General features: G+C 45.4%; 1 protein-coding gene across 1 annotated transcript in view; it reads right to left on the minus strand.

Annotated features, from left to right (window-relative positions):
• The window catches only part of LOC111156520 (SV2 related protein), a 70,994-nt gene that overhangs the window by 43,131 nt on the left and 14,286 nt on the right, over positions 1–13,577 (minus strand). The window contains exons 2-4 of the mRNA XM_022517466.1: positions 4,944–5,104; positions 1,789–1,874; positions 411–509 (exon numbers count right to left, since the gene is read on the minus strand). Coding sequence (XP_022373174.1) covers positions 411–509; positions 1,789–1,874; positions 4,944–5,104 — 346 coding nt within the window. The remainder of the gene's footprint in view (positions 1–410; positions 510–1,788; positions 1,875–4,943; positions 5,105–13,577) is intronic.

Below are 13,577 nucleotides of genomic sequence, written 5' to 3' on the forward strand. Positions count from 1 at the left end.
CCCTTTTAGAGGGTTGCCGCTGGACTTCCCTAACAAATATTGAGGGTTCTTCGTCACTCTCCATCGAGTCTTCATTCAGGGAGAAGCGCTCCCCACCATTTATTAAACATCTACTATGGGTCAGGAATGGAGTGGTTTCAATCCTCAGATCACGCTGGTGCTGGCGTCTCCATTTTGCCGTCAAGTGAGGTTATGAGATTTATGAGCAGGTGGATTCCAACTTCCCAGCAACTGCTGGGAAGGTTGTGGGGCCCCACGGGGTGGGGGGGTGCATGATTTCCAACCAGGGCTTCATTCTTTCCCGCTGAGCCCTTGGCAGCAGAAAGAGAGGGAGACACCCCCACAGAACACCCCGGGGGAGGGCCTGACTGTGTGCACGCACACCAGGAGAGAGCTGCAGGGCTGCCTACCGAGGTCAGCAACGCCACCTGCCAACTGGGGAGTCTCCATTCGCAGTGCAGCTGTGGGGCAAGGATGCTGAGGATCATCATTTCCATGGCGTCGGCCATCTGCAGGGAGGAAGCAAACGTCGTAAGGCCAGGATCTGCCCAGGGCTGGGGCAGGCTGCGACCAAGTCCATAACCCCTGAGAGGGCAAACAGAACCCTCCTCTTCTACTGGCTGCTGAGCGCCCTGCTGCACATCAAAACACTGAAAAGTTCAAACAGTATGAGTACCACGCGGGAACAGACAAATAGGCAATTAATATTCTGTGTGTGTCTCTGCGTTTCAAACCATAGGGGCAGGGACGCCTGGGTGGCTCAGTGAGTTAAGCATCTGCCTTCAGCTCAGGTCATGATCCCAAGGGTCCTGGGATGGAGCCCTGAGTTGGGCTCCTTGCTCAGCAAGGAGTCTTCCTCCCGGTTCATGATCACACACACACACACACACACTCTCTCTCTCTCTCTCTCTCTCAAATAAATAAATAAAATAAATAAACTTAAAAAAAATAAAGCAATAGGAGCATTCCCCAAATGAAGTGGAGGAGACATTCTATTTCTAAAATCTGAGAAAAACTTTTTGTAGAGGTAGAGAGAAAATGGTCTTTTCTCTTTAACTCAATGGAAGACAGGTTTATTTTTGGTTTATAAACCTCAGGCAGAACTGTCAGTGTATTTAATAAGTACAACCTTTTACTATATTAACACATGCCAGGAAGTCCCAGTAATTACACATCATGGTATCTTTATGAGACGAGACAGAAATGAGAGACCAGAAGCAGACCCGCATGGCTGTGGGAATGTGATGGATAATGCTGGTGGCTTTTTAAATTTGGGGGGTGCTCAATGACGTGGGGAAACTGGAGATCCACTTGAAAAAAAGTGGGTCATCTGGTCACTGTCTTGCAGCTTTCATAAAAGTCAGTTTCAGTTGTATTAAAGGTCTAGCTGTGTTCCTTGCTAGAGGTAGATTAGGGGATTTTTAACAAGACATCATGAACCTCTTGAAGCAGGAGACACATTTTTATTGGCGCATGTTTATTGAGGGGGAGCTCCAAAGACGACATCATCATCCTATGGCAGCCCTGAGTCCCAAATGGTTGAGAACCCCTTAATTAAGCCAGAAGCTTCAAATCCACCTTGAGGGCAATCGCCAATTACCCACAAACTCCCACCAAGGGCAAATCTTCATTGTCGCCAAGGATCATTCAACATAAACTTTTGTTGATTCAAGCAAAGGCTCCATGTGGAGGGAACTATGTCCTTCCTTGTGGCCCCCAGAAGCTAGTCAAGCAGCACGAGGTTTCCCGGGGACCGAATATGAGGTCACCGTTCCTGGGAATACTTGCCCAAGCTAAGCCGGTGAGAACAGACAGCTTCCATTGAAATTTTCCAAACCCAATGGCTTCCACCGCATCCTCCACCATGAAAGTATCTGGAAAGGAGAGAGGGAGAGCAGAGGAAGGAATGAGGGCATCCCCCAGCTATCTTCATGTGAGGGGGTCGGGAGGGGCCATCTATAGCCAAGCTTAGTAAAGGCATCACACGCTACTTCTAGAAATGTCATCCTAAAGAAACATTCCCGCAAATGCGAAGAGATGTCTTGCTTCCAAAGTCCACGGCAACATTGTTTATAAAAGGGAAAACAGGAAAACCCCGAATGTCTGTCAACAGGGGTTGGTTAAATAAATTATTATATGTCTCATCATCATATGTACACATGTATATATGCACATTATGAAATATGACCTGCCTGTTAAAAGGAATGTGCAGATATAGGAAGATGTACCCAACATATTGTTAATTAATTTTTAAAAATGAGGCAATCTGTGCAGCCTGTATGGTAGGACTCTCTTCTCAGAAATGTACACGCCTACGTGTACGTGTATGCATATGGATGTATGTATGTGCTGATGCCTGGAATGTATACCAAACTTCACCTTACGGTTTCATTTTTGTTGTCTTTGGAGAGAGGAAGGGAGAGCTCCTGTGAGATTTCAACTCTCTTCAACAATGTATTGCTTCCTTAGTCAGGAAAGAAAGAGACTTTTTAAAAGCTAAATGCCCCTGCACTCAGATGGAAAGCTGTCCACGTCATATTGTGAAGTCGAAAGGTAACTGGGGAGAGGTAGGCGTCATTAAGAACGGTCTTTGTGATAAAATGAGATGTGTGTGCATGTGTGCCATGCAGGGGAAGTAAGACTGAATGTCCACAAACTGTTAACAGAGTCATCTTTGAGGCTGGCACTCACTTTCCCACTGGGTAACTTTCTCTTGTGTTGAAATGCTTTCCAAAGGAACATTTGTTATTTGTGTGTTCAGAAAAAGTAGGATATAATTAATACACAAAGTGTTTTGGGAAAATATGGAAAGACCGAACACAATCTAGTAGGCTGGATAGTGTCCGGCAACAGCGCTGCTGGAAAAAACTGGTGAAGTCTGAATGAAGTCTGGGGTTTAGTCAACAGCATGGTACCAGTGTTCTTTCCTCCGTTTCGACAAACTCACAGTGGCCGAGTGAGGGGTACCAGCAGGGAAAGCTGCATGGAGGGTGTGCGGGAGCTATGTCTGCAACCTTTCTGAAATCTACAAGGGCTTCCAAAAAAACTTAATTACAAAATAAAAATACTAAAAGAGCACGCTGGGTGGCCCTTCTGTGGGCTGCTTCTGAGGCTCTCATCAGCCCCTGCTGGGAGCTGTCATCTTTGCAGAATTTCAATCATGGGCCTCTCGCATCAATCATCATTTTCTCCCGAAGTGTGAGCTAGTGTTTATTATATCAGCAGGGGCTGGTTTCCTCCAGCAAAAAAATACTGAGGAGAAAGCAGAGTGAGTCCTGGAGAGTCATCAGTAATAAGAAGGGGAATACGTAAACTAATGGTGTGTGTCTGATTGCTGACCATGGGCCAGGCACTGCACAAAAACCTTGATGTACCCTGTCCCATTTAGTCCCTGTCTCAGCTATTACTTCAGGACCAGTCCCAGCTCCGGGTTGCAGAGGAGGACATGGACTTGCCCAGCGTCACCCAGAGGCCACACTGTAGCTCTGGGAGCTAAGTCCAGATAAGCCTGAGAGTAAAGCTGCTGTTCCCACCCACTGTCTGCCCCCTCCCTGGCCACTGCCTCCTTAGAACTCCCTCCCACCCCAACCAGGCTTTGGGTTGAAGACATTAACCCTTTCTCATGGTGGGAATCTGGAACCTTTTGGAAATGCATGGAAAGTTTCCATCCACCAGCAGCACGTGTGAGGGTAGACCAGGTCCGACGGCCCCACCTCCGGCCTCTTGTTTGACTAGTTCTACTCAGAGGAACCCAAGGTCATGGGTTAGCATATGTGCTCGGAGGTCGGATGGCCTGGCTGGAGACTCAGCTTCGCTCATTTTTAGCTGTGTATCTCTGGGCAAGATGCTGAATCTTTCTGGGCTTCAGTTTGCTCTTCTGCAAAATGGGGAAGATGAGCGTACTAATTCCAACTGGAACCGGTGTGAAGATTAAATGGGTCCTATGTGTAAAGTGCTTCACACAGTGCCTGGCCCAGGGTAAATCCTCAGCCAACGTCAGCTGTTCCTGTCACCATGGTCATCATCACTGTCATCACCACCATTATCATTACACTATCATCACCACCACCAGAGTTGTCATCAGCCTTGCCATCATCAGCATCATCACCACCACCATCATCATCCTCACTATCATCCTCCTCCTCCTCATCATCATCACCACCACCACCACCAGCAGCAGCATCATCATCAACATTATCATCGTCATCACGTCATCACCACCACCACCATCATCACCATCACCACCATCCTCATCATCATCACTGTCATCACCACCACCACTACCACCATCATTACCACCATCATCACCATCAGCACCACCATCACCATCACCACCACCATCATCACCATCACCACCATCCTCATCATCATCACCATCATCACCACCACCACTACCACCACCATCAGCACCATCACCACCATCCTCATCATCATCACTGTCATCACACCACCACTACCACCATCATTACCACCATCATCACCATCCTCATCATCATCACCATCATCACCACCATCATCACCATCACCACCATCATCATCACCACCATCATTGCCACCACCACTACCACCACCATCAGCACCATCACCACCAACATTATCATCATCATCACTGTCATCACACCGCCACTACCACCATCATCACCAACATCATCAACATTATCACCATCATCACCATCACCACCATCACCATCATTGTTGCTGTGGTCCTCAGCTGTGTGTTATGCAATGAAGCTGACTGGTGGGGATTGTGATGTAACCTTATCTGCTGGAGGAAGCCATGTAGGGCCAGCCCACACTTCCAGCATCACCTCTGGGCCCTCTGGGCCCTCCTACCTGTCCCTTCCCTAGATGCCTCTGAGAGCACGATCTGGGGAGGTAACCCTGGCACCTCAGAGCCCCTGACGGTGGTCCAGGCTTATGTCCCAATTGCAGAGCCCTCTCACCGTCTGTGGGATTGGCAAACTCCTTGGGCACAGCTGCCCCATCGTCCAACTCGACAGCCTCTAGGCCCGTACGGACCCCTTCAATCTGGACCTCATGCTCTCCCGAAGCTGCGTCATCCTCTGACCTTGCACTCTCGCCCGTGCGACGGAATTTCACCACCCTAGAGGACAGAGAAAATCTGGTCATGGTAGCTAGAACTTCCCTTTGATGGCCCTGCTGCACAGCTCTTGGGCCCAAGACAGGTGAAAGGCTTTTCCTCATGGTCCAGAGAATAGAGTGGACGTGGGGCAAGATGTGTTGGCATTTCTATTGAGTTGGACTGGTGGGGGGTGTGACAGCTTCCAGAGTTACATATCAGGGCTGCCACATACATTTGCATAGGTTGGGCACTGCACAACTCCGGGGGACCCTACTTACATGTTAGGCAATATGAAAGAGGACATCATTGTTCTAGATGTAAATACTGTTTGGAATCACATTTTCAGAATTTAGATTTGTCTCTCTGTATGGAACAAAGGTAAAAATTTGGTCACCTAGGGGTTACATTATGCCCACAAAAAGTTGCCCACACAGTTGGTTTTGTTTTTTTTTTTAACTTAATGTGGATGCCCATGTTTTTAAATTGGGAAAACTAATGTAAAAAGCCAGATTCCTCATATCTCTTTAAAAAGTAGAGTATCTGGAACACCAGGCTGGCTCAGTTGGTAAAGCATGTGACTCTTGATCTCGAGGTTGTGAGTTCAAGCCCCACATTGTGTGGAGAGATAACTTAAAAAAAAAAAAAGAGTAGAGTATCTGGTCATCTGGGGCCCACATTCCTATAATGGAGCCATGTGGCTAGATCTGTCCTTCCTATAGACAGGACGTACCATGGTTGATCAGTCTCTTCCTCTCCAAATTACCTCTAGCCCTGAGGGTCTCTTGCCACTTAGCCTGATGTGCGCTCCTTGTTCCTCTTACTTGGCACTTAGCCATTTGTCTGACCTTGTAGACTTTTGAGTTTGAGACCCACGCACTCCACTTTGCAATACAAATTATGCTGTTTCTTGTTACTCTGGACAAACCTTGGTTTCTCTGAGCAGCAATCTCTTCATCTAGGGCTCAACAGTGAAAGTACCTGTGTTCTTCCAACTCCCTCACTCCCAAAGACAGAACCCCTGCTGCCTGCCAGCCCTGTGCTGGGTTTTGGGGTTAAAGCAGAGACAAGATAGACCTGTTCCTACCATCACAGGAGAGAGTGATATTTTTTAAAAATACATTTTATTTATTTACTTGAGAGAGAGCAAGTGCTAGAGAGAGAGCAAGAGAGCACACACACAGAAGGAGAGGGAGAAGCAGGCTCCCCACTGAGCCAGGAGCCCCATGCCGGGCTTGATCCCAGGACCCTGAGATCACCACATGAGCCAAAGGCAGACACTTAACTGACTGAGCCACTAAGCACCTCCAGAGAGTGATATCAAATGTGTAATGCCCATTCCTATCAAGGCTTTGACGAAAGAAATCTGGGAGGTCACAGGCATGAATGGCTAGGAGGCAAATTTGGCAATGTTTTAACAAGGTGAGAGGATGGGAGGGGCAAGATGGTGGAGGAGTAGGTGACCTGGGTATTGTTGGGTCCCAGGAGTTCAGCTAGACAGTTATCAAACCATTCTGAGCACCTACAAACTCAACAGGAGCTCGAAGAGAAGAAGAGCAGCAATTCTAGGAGCAGAAAAGCAACCACTTTCTGGAAGGTAGGACGTGGGGAGAAGTGAGGCCATACACAGGAAGATAGACAGCGGGGGGAGGGGCCAGCTCCTGGGGCAAGCAGCAGAGCAGCTGACCACAAAACTGGAACTTCTAGAAGTCTGCTCCCCTGAGGAACGTCACTCCAGAGGCTAAGCGGGGGGGTGGAGGGGTGCGGGGGTGGAGCCCTTGCGGGGACAATGTGGTATCAGGATTTGTGGGGTCACAGAAAGACCAGGGATGCCTGAGTGTGGCAGAGCCCCCAGGTATCGGAGCGGGGTAGCTGGCTGCAGAGATGGAGCTGAGAAGGGGCTCTCAGATTGGGATTAACTTAAACCATGACCCAAGGCACAGTCAGGCGGCTGCTCTTTGAGCAGTGACCCGGCAAAAGGCAGATCTGGGGAGACTCACCTTCCTTCTCTGGGAGGAGCGGTATGGGAGTGCATGGCAGGAATCTGCTGGGTTTGGAGACTCTAAACAGGGCCATGGGTGATAGAAAAGTTCAGTCACAGGCCAGGTGAGCTCGGAGTGTGGCCGGAAACCAGGGAGATGGGAAGGATTGACGGCTTTTCTCTGAGGCTGCACTGAGAAGTGGCACCCTGAGCTCTCCGCTACTCCAGGCCTGATATTGGGAGGCCGCCATCTTCATTCCCATCCTCCAAAGCGGTACCAAAAGCGTTCAGGGAGCAAAAGCTCCCGAGAGAGTGAACACAAGCACATTGCTTAGCCTGGCCCCTGGCAAGGGCGGTACAATTCATTTGAGAATTCCTGCAACAGACCCTTCCCCGAGAAGATCAGCAAGAACATCCAACCAAGACCAAGTTCACGGATCAAGGAGAACTGCGGAACTCCAGAGTTAGGGGAAAGCAACGTATAGAATTCATGGCTTTTCCTCCCATGATCATTTAGTCTTTCAAAATTAAGTTTTTTAAATTTTATTTTTTTCTTGGGGGCACCTGGGTGGGCTCAGTGGGTTAAAACCTCTGCCTTCAGCTCAGGTCATGATCCCAGGGTCCTGGGATCGAGCCCCACATCGGGCTCTCTGCTCGGCAGGGAGCTTGCATTGCCCCCCCCACCCCACCCCCCCAGCCTCTGTGCCTACTTGTGATTTCTGTCTGTCAAATAAACAAAAAAATCTTTAAAAATTAAAAAAAAATTCTTTTTCTTATTCTATTTTTAAAATTTTCCTCTTTCCTATTTTAACCTTTTTAAAGTTTTTTATCTTATCGATACCTTTTAAAAAAATCTTTCAAAATTCTCATTGTTATAGTTATATTCTATCTTTTCATTATATTTAACCTTGTTTTTTGTATACATGTAGGTTTTTCTTTCTTTAAAATTTTGGGAGGCAGTTTCTTCTAACAGACCAGAATACACCCAGAATCAAGTGTGTAGCTCTGTTCTATTCACCAGTCTAATATATATACATGTGTATATATGTGTATCTATCTTTCTTTCTTTCCTTCCTTCCTTCCTTCCTTCCTTCTCTTTTCTTCTCCCCCTGGTTTCAGAGCTCTTCCAATTTGATTAGTGTATATTTTTCTGGGGTCGTTGCTACCTTTTTAGTATTTTGTTCTCTTATTCATCTATTCTTAGCTGGATAAAACGACAAGGTGGAAAAACTCACCTCAAAAAAAAAAAAAAAAGAACAAGAGGCAGTACTGATGGCTAGGGACCTAATCAATATGGACATTGGTAATATGTCAGAACCAGAGTTCAGAATGACGATTATCAAGGTGCTAGCTGGGCTCAAAAAAAGCATGGAAGATACTAGAGAATCCCTTTCTGGAAATAAAATCCCTTTCTGGAGAAATAAAAGAACTAAAATCCAACCAAGTTGAAATTAAAAAACCTATTAATAAGGTGCAATAAAAAATGGAACCTCCTACTGCTAGGATAAATGAGGCAGAAGAAAGAATTAGTGATATAGAAGACCAAATGATGGAAAATAAAGAAGCTGAGAATAAGACAGACAAACAACTACTGGACCATGAGGGGAGAATTTGAGAGATAAGTGATACCATAAGATGAAATAATATTAGAATAATTGGGATCCCAGAAGAAGAAAGAGAGAGAGGAGCAGAAGACAGCAAAAAAAGGCAAAAATGAACTATTGGGACTTTATCAAGATCAAAAACTTTTGCACAGCAAAGCAAACAGTCAACAGAACCAAAGACAACCAACAGAATGGGAGAAGATACTTGCAAATGACATAGTATCCAAAATCTATAAAGAATTTATCAAACTCAACACCCAAAGAACAAATAATCCAATCAAGAAATGGGCAGAAGACATGAACACACATTTCTGCAAAGAAGACATCCAAATGGCCAACAGACACGTGAAAAAGTGCTCCACAACACTCAGCATCAGGGATATACAGACCAAAACCACAGTGAGATACCACCTCATACCAGTCAGAATGGCCAAAATTAACAAGTCAGGCAATGACAGATGTTGGCAAGGATGCAGAAAAAGGGGAACCCTCCTGCATTGTTGGTGGGAATGCAAGCTGATGCAGTCATTCTCGAAAACAGTATGGAGGGTCCTCAAAAAGTTGAAAATAGAGCTACCCTATGACCCAGCAATCACACTACTGGGTATTTACCCTAAAGATACAAATGTACTGATCTGAAGGGACACGTGGACCCGAATGTTTATAGTAGCAATGTCCACAATAGCCAAACTATGGAAAGAACCTAGATGTCCATCAACAGATGAATGGGTAAAGAAGATGTGGTATATATATACAATGGAATACTATGCAGCCATCAAAAACCCGAAATCTTGCCATTTGCAATGATGTGGGTAGGACTAAAGGGTATTATGCTAAGCGAAAAAAGTCGGTCAGAGCAAGAGAACTATCATATGATATCTCCAATAATGAGGGATTTGAGAGGCAGGGCGGGCAATAGTTGGGGGAAGGGAGGGGAAAAAATGAAACAAGATGGGGCTGGGGAGGGAGACAAACCACAAGAGACTTTTAATCTCAGGAAACAAACTGAGGGTTGCTGGGAGGAGGGGGGTGAGGGATAGAGTGTTTGGATGATGGACATTGGGGAGAGTATGTGCTATGAGTGCTGTGAATTGTGTAAGACTGATGATTCACAGACCTGTAGCCCTGAAGCAAATAATACATTATATGTTAATAAAAAAACAAGGTAAAAGAGGAGAAATATCTAAGTAAAACATAGTGCTATTATTATTTTTTATTTTTAAATTAATTTATTTTTTTAATTGTGTTATGTTAGTCACCATACAATACGTCATTAGTTTTTGATGTAGTGTTCCAAGATTCATTGTTTATGTATAACACCCAGTGCTCCATGCAATATGTGTCCTTAATACCCATCACCAGGCTCACCCATCCCCCCCACCCCCATCCCCTCTAAAATCCTCAGTTCGTTTCTCGGAGTCCGAGAAACAAGCCTCCCGTGGTTTGTCTCCCCGTCCCCCTCCCCCCGCCCCGGCTTCTCTTTTCCTTTTCTTCTCCTAATGTCCTCCACGTTATTCCTTAATTCCACAAAAAGAAAACCATATGGAAATGGACTTTCTCTGCTTGACTTATTTCACTCAGCATAATCTCCTTCAGTCCCACCCATGTTGATGCAAAAGTTGGGTATTCATCCTTTCTGATGGCTGAGTAATATTCCATTATATATATGGACCACATCTTCTTTATCCATTTATCTGTTGAAGTATTATTATTATTATTATTATTAGTTAACTTGCATTATTCCATATATTTCACCAAAGAATAACTCGGGTTCTGACATAGAAAGAGTAAACCAAATTGCAGAAGCACGGGAAACATAGCCTGCTGGTGCACTTGGAGAGGAGAAAAACAGAAGAAATCACAGCAATTTTGTAAATACCTGTACCCCCACTCACTAACAAGCCTGGGTCTGGAAAACTGGAGCCATCAAGCTCACCTTGGGCTAGAATGATAGCATGGAGCACAGAGCCAGGAGTTTGTAGGTGGTGGGGTCCCACTGAAGCCTGGAGCTAACATTCATCCCCTCGAGCATCAGCAACACAGTCCAGCAGCATCGAGCTCATGTTCCAGCTCTGTGCTAGCTGCTGTTTTCCATGCACTTGATTTGCTGAGGTTGGGATTATGACCACCCCTTTCCAGACAAGAAAACTGAGGCCCTAGACTCACCCTAGACATGGAACCAGGGTTCCACCTGATGCTTGTCAGATCAAACCCTTATATCCCCAGCCAAAGTCAGGATACTCCCCCTCCAAACCCTTCTGTCGCTCCCTACCTACTCCAATTTTTATTCCATAAAAATATCTTATTTTGTCAATCAGAGAAATACAATTATCATACAATCTCACCAATTTGAGGAATTCTAGAAACAAGACAGAGGATCATAGGGGAAGGGAGGGAAAAATGAAACGAGATGAAAACAGAGAGGGAGACAAACCATAAGAGACTCTTAATCTCAGGAAGCAAACTGAGGGTTTCTGGAGGGGAGGGAGGTGGGAAGGATGGGGTGGCTGGGTTATGGACATTGGGGAGGGTATGTGCTATGGTGAGTTTTGTGTATTGTGTAAGACAGATGATTCACAAACCTGTACCCCTGAAACAAATACTACATTATATGTTAATTTTAAAAAATGGCAAAAATGGAAAAAAAAGAAATGTTTTATTTTGAGATATTTAAGGCATTGTCCCTAGCTGAAACCCTACCCACCCAGCACTAACTCCCCATTCCCCTTTCCCTCCAAGCCCTGCTAACCACCATTCGACTTTCTGTTTATGATTTTGCCTATTCTGGGTTCCTCAACGTATGTGGAATCATACAGTACTGGTGCTTTTGTGCCTGGTTTCTTTCACTTAGAAAAATGTCCTCAAGGCTCATTCATGTTGTAGCAAGCGTCAGAATGCCCTTCCCTTTTCGAGATTAAATAATATTCCATTGTGTGGATATGCCATAATTTTTAAACCATTTATGCACCAGTGGACACCTGGGATGCTTCTGCCTTTTGGCTGTTGTGAATAATGTTATGAGCGTGGGTGTGCAAGTATCTATTGAGTCCCTGCTTCCACTTCTTCTGGTTCTATACCCAGAGTTGGAATTGCTGGATCATGTGATAATTCTGTGTTTAATTTTTTGAGGAGCCTGCATATTCTTGTTCTAGGCATCTGCACCAGTTTACATTTCCATCACCAGTGAAGGAAGGTCCCAATGCTTCTACATCCTTGCCGATATTACCATGTTTCATTTTTTGGATAAAATCCACTCTAATGGGTGTGGAAAAGGATCTCATTGTGGTATTGATTTGAATTTCCCTAAAACTGAGCATCTTTTCATGTGTTTACTGGCCATTTGTATATCTTCTTTGAACTAAATGTCTGTTCTCATATCCATTTTTATTTTTTAAATTTTTTTTATTTTTTTTAAAGATTTTATTTAGTTATTTATTTGACAGACAGAGATCACAAGTAGGCAGAGAGGCAGGCAGAGAGAGAGAGAGGAGGAAGCAGGCTCCCCGCTGAGCAGAGAGCCTGATGTGGGGCTTGATCCCAGAACCCTGGGATCATGACCTGAGCCGAAGGCAGAAGCTTTAACCCACTGAGCCACCCAGGCGCCCCTCATATCCATTTTTAAATCAGGATGTTTGGGGGTTTCCGTTGTCGGTTTATTCTGGATATTAATCCCTTGTCTGAGAATTGATTTGCAAATATTTTCTCCCATTCTGCCGGTGGCCTTTTAACCCTGTTGACTGTGTCCTTTGATGCACACAAGTTTTTGACTGTGATGTAATCCAGACAACTCCAATACCACGAGTCTTCTTCCTTGTATTTTCTTCTAAGAGCTTTTCATAGGGTTAGGTCTTTCTATTTTGAGTTGACTTTTGTATATGGTATAAGGTGAGGGTCCAACTTCATTATTTTGCAGGTGGATATTCCAGATTTCCCAGCACCAGTTGTCCAAAAGACTGTCCTTCACCCCCATCGAATGGTCTTGGCACGCTTGTCAGAAATCACTTCGCAGCATATGTGAGGATTTACTTCTGAGCTCACCATTCTCTCCATTGGTCTCTGTCTTTCTTGTGGCCACTGTAGTCAGTTGTAGTCAGGTTTGAAGTCACAAAGTGTGAGGCCTCTAGTTTTGTTCTTCTTTCTCAAGATTGCTTTGGCTATTCTGGGTCCCTTGAGATTCCAAATGAATTTTAGGATAAAGTCTTCCCTTTTGGTAAAAATGGGTTAGGGATTCTTGTGCAATGATTCGTTAAGGAAGTACTTTCCTTGGGAAGTGAGAGTGGCTAGACCAGGCGGGGACAAGGTGGGGGGGGGGCAAGCTTAATAGGGAGATGGTTTCTGGGGGAATCTGAACCGATGTGGAGCTCTGGAATGTGGAGCTCAGTTATGCCACTGAGATGGTCCTACCCAGAGGTCTGGGGTCTGGGCTCCCGTGGGTCAGGCCTTGGTATGTCCGCCCAGGGGTGGAGGGCATAACCTCCCAGGTTGTCCCCAGGTAAGGCAGTTCCTCTGGGCTAAGGACAATTTTCTAAAGCCAATGGCAGCTGTGAGCTATTAGCAGCCAACCCTGGAGGCACCTGGGAGATGCACCAGCCCAGTAAAGGGGATCTGGGACAGACACCAATGGCATCTGCTACAAACCACCCCCTCCAGAGTGATTATGCAGACAAATCTTAAGCAGCATACAAACATTGAATTCCCCTTCCTCAAAGTCCTAAGTTAATAGCTCTCAAGCCATATCAATTTTTATTGAGCACTTGTTATATGCACAGAGCTATGCTATAAGCCTTTCACGTTCTCTCCTGTTACCTGGACAAGTCACCTATGAACTAGATACTGTTATTTGTCCTCATTTTATAGATGAGGAAACAAGTGCTTAGAGAGGTTAAGGCACTCATCCAAGGTCACACAGCTT

The sequence above is a fragment of the Enhydra lutris genome, unplaced genomic scaffold, assembly GCF_002288905.1.
Source record: "Enhydra lutris kenyoni isolate GAN:26980312 unplaced genomic scaffold, ASM228890v2 scaffoldscaffold46, whole genome shotgun sequence".
Classification (NCBI taxonomy): Eukaryota; Metazoa; Chordata; class Mammalia; order Carnivora; family Mustelidae; genus Enhydra; species Enhydra lutris.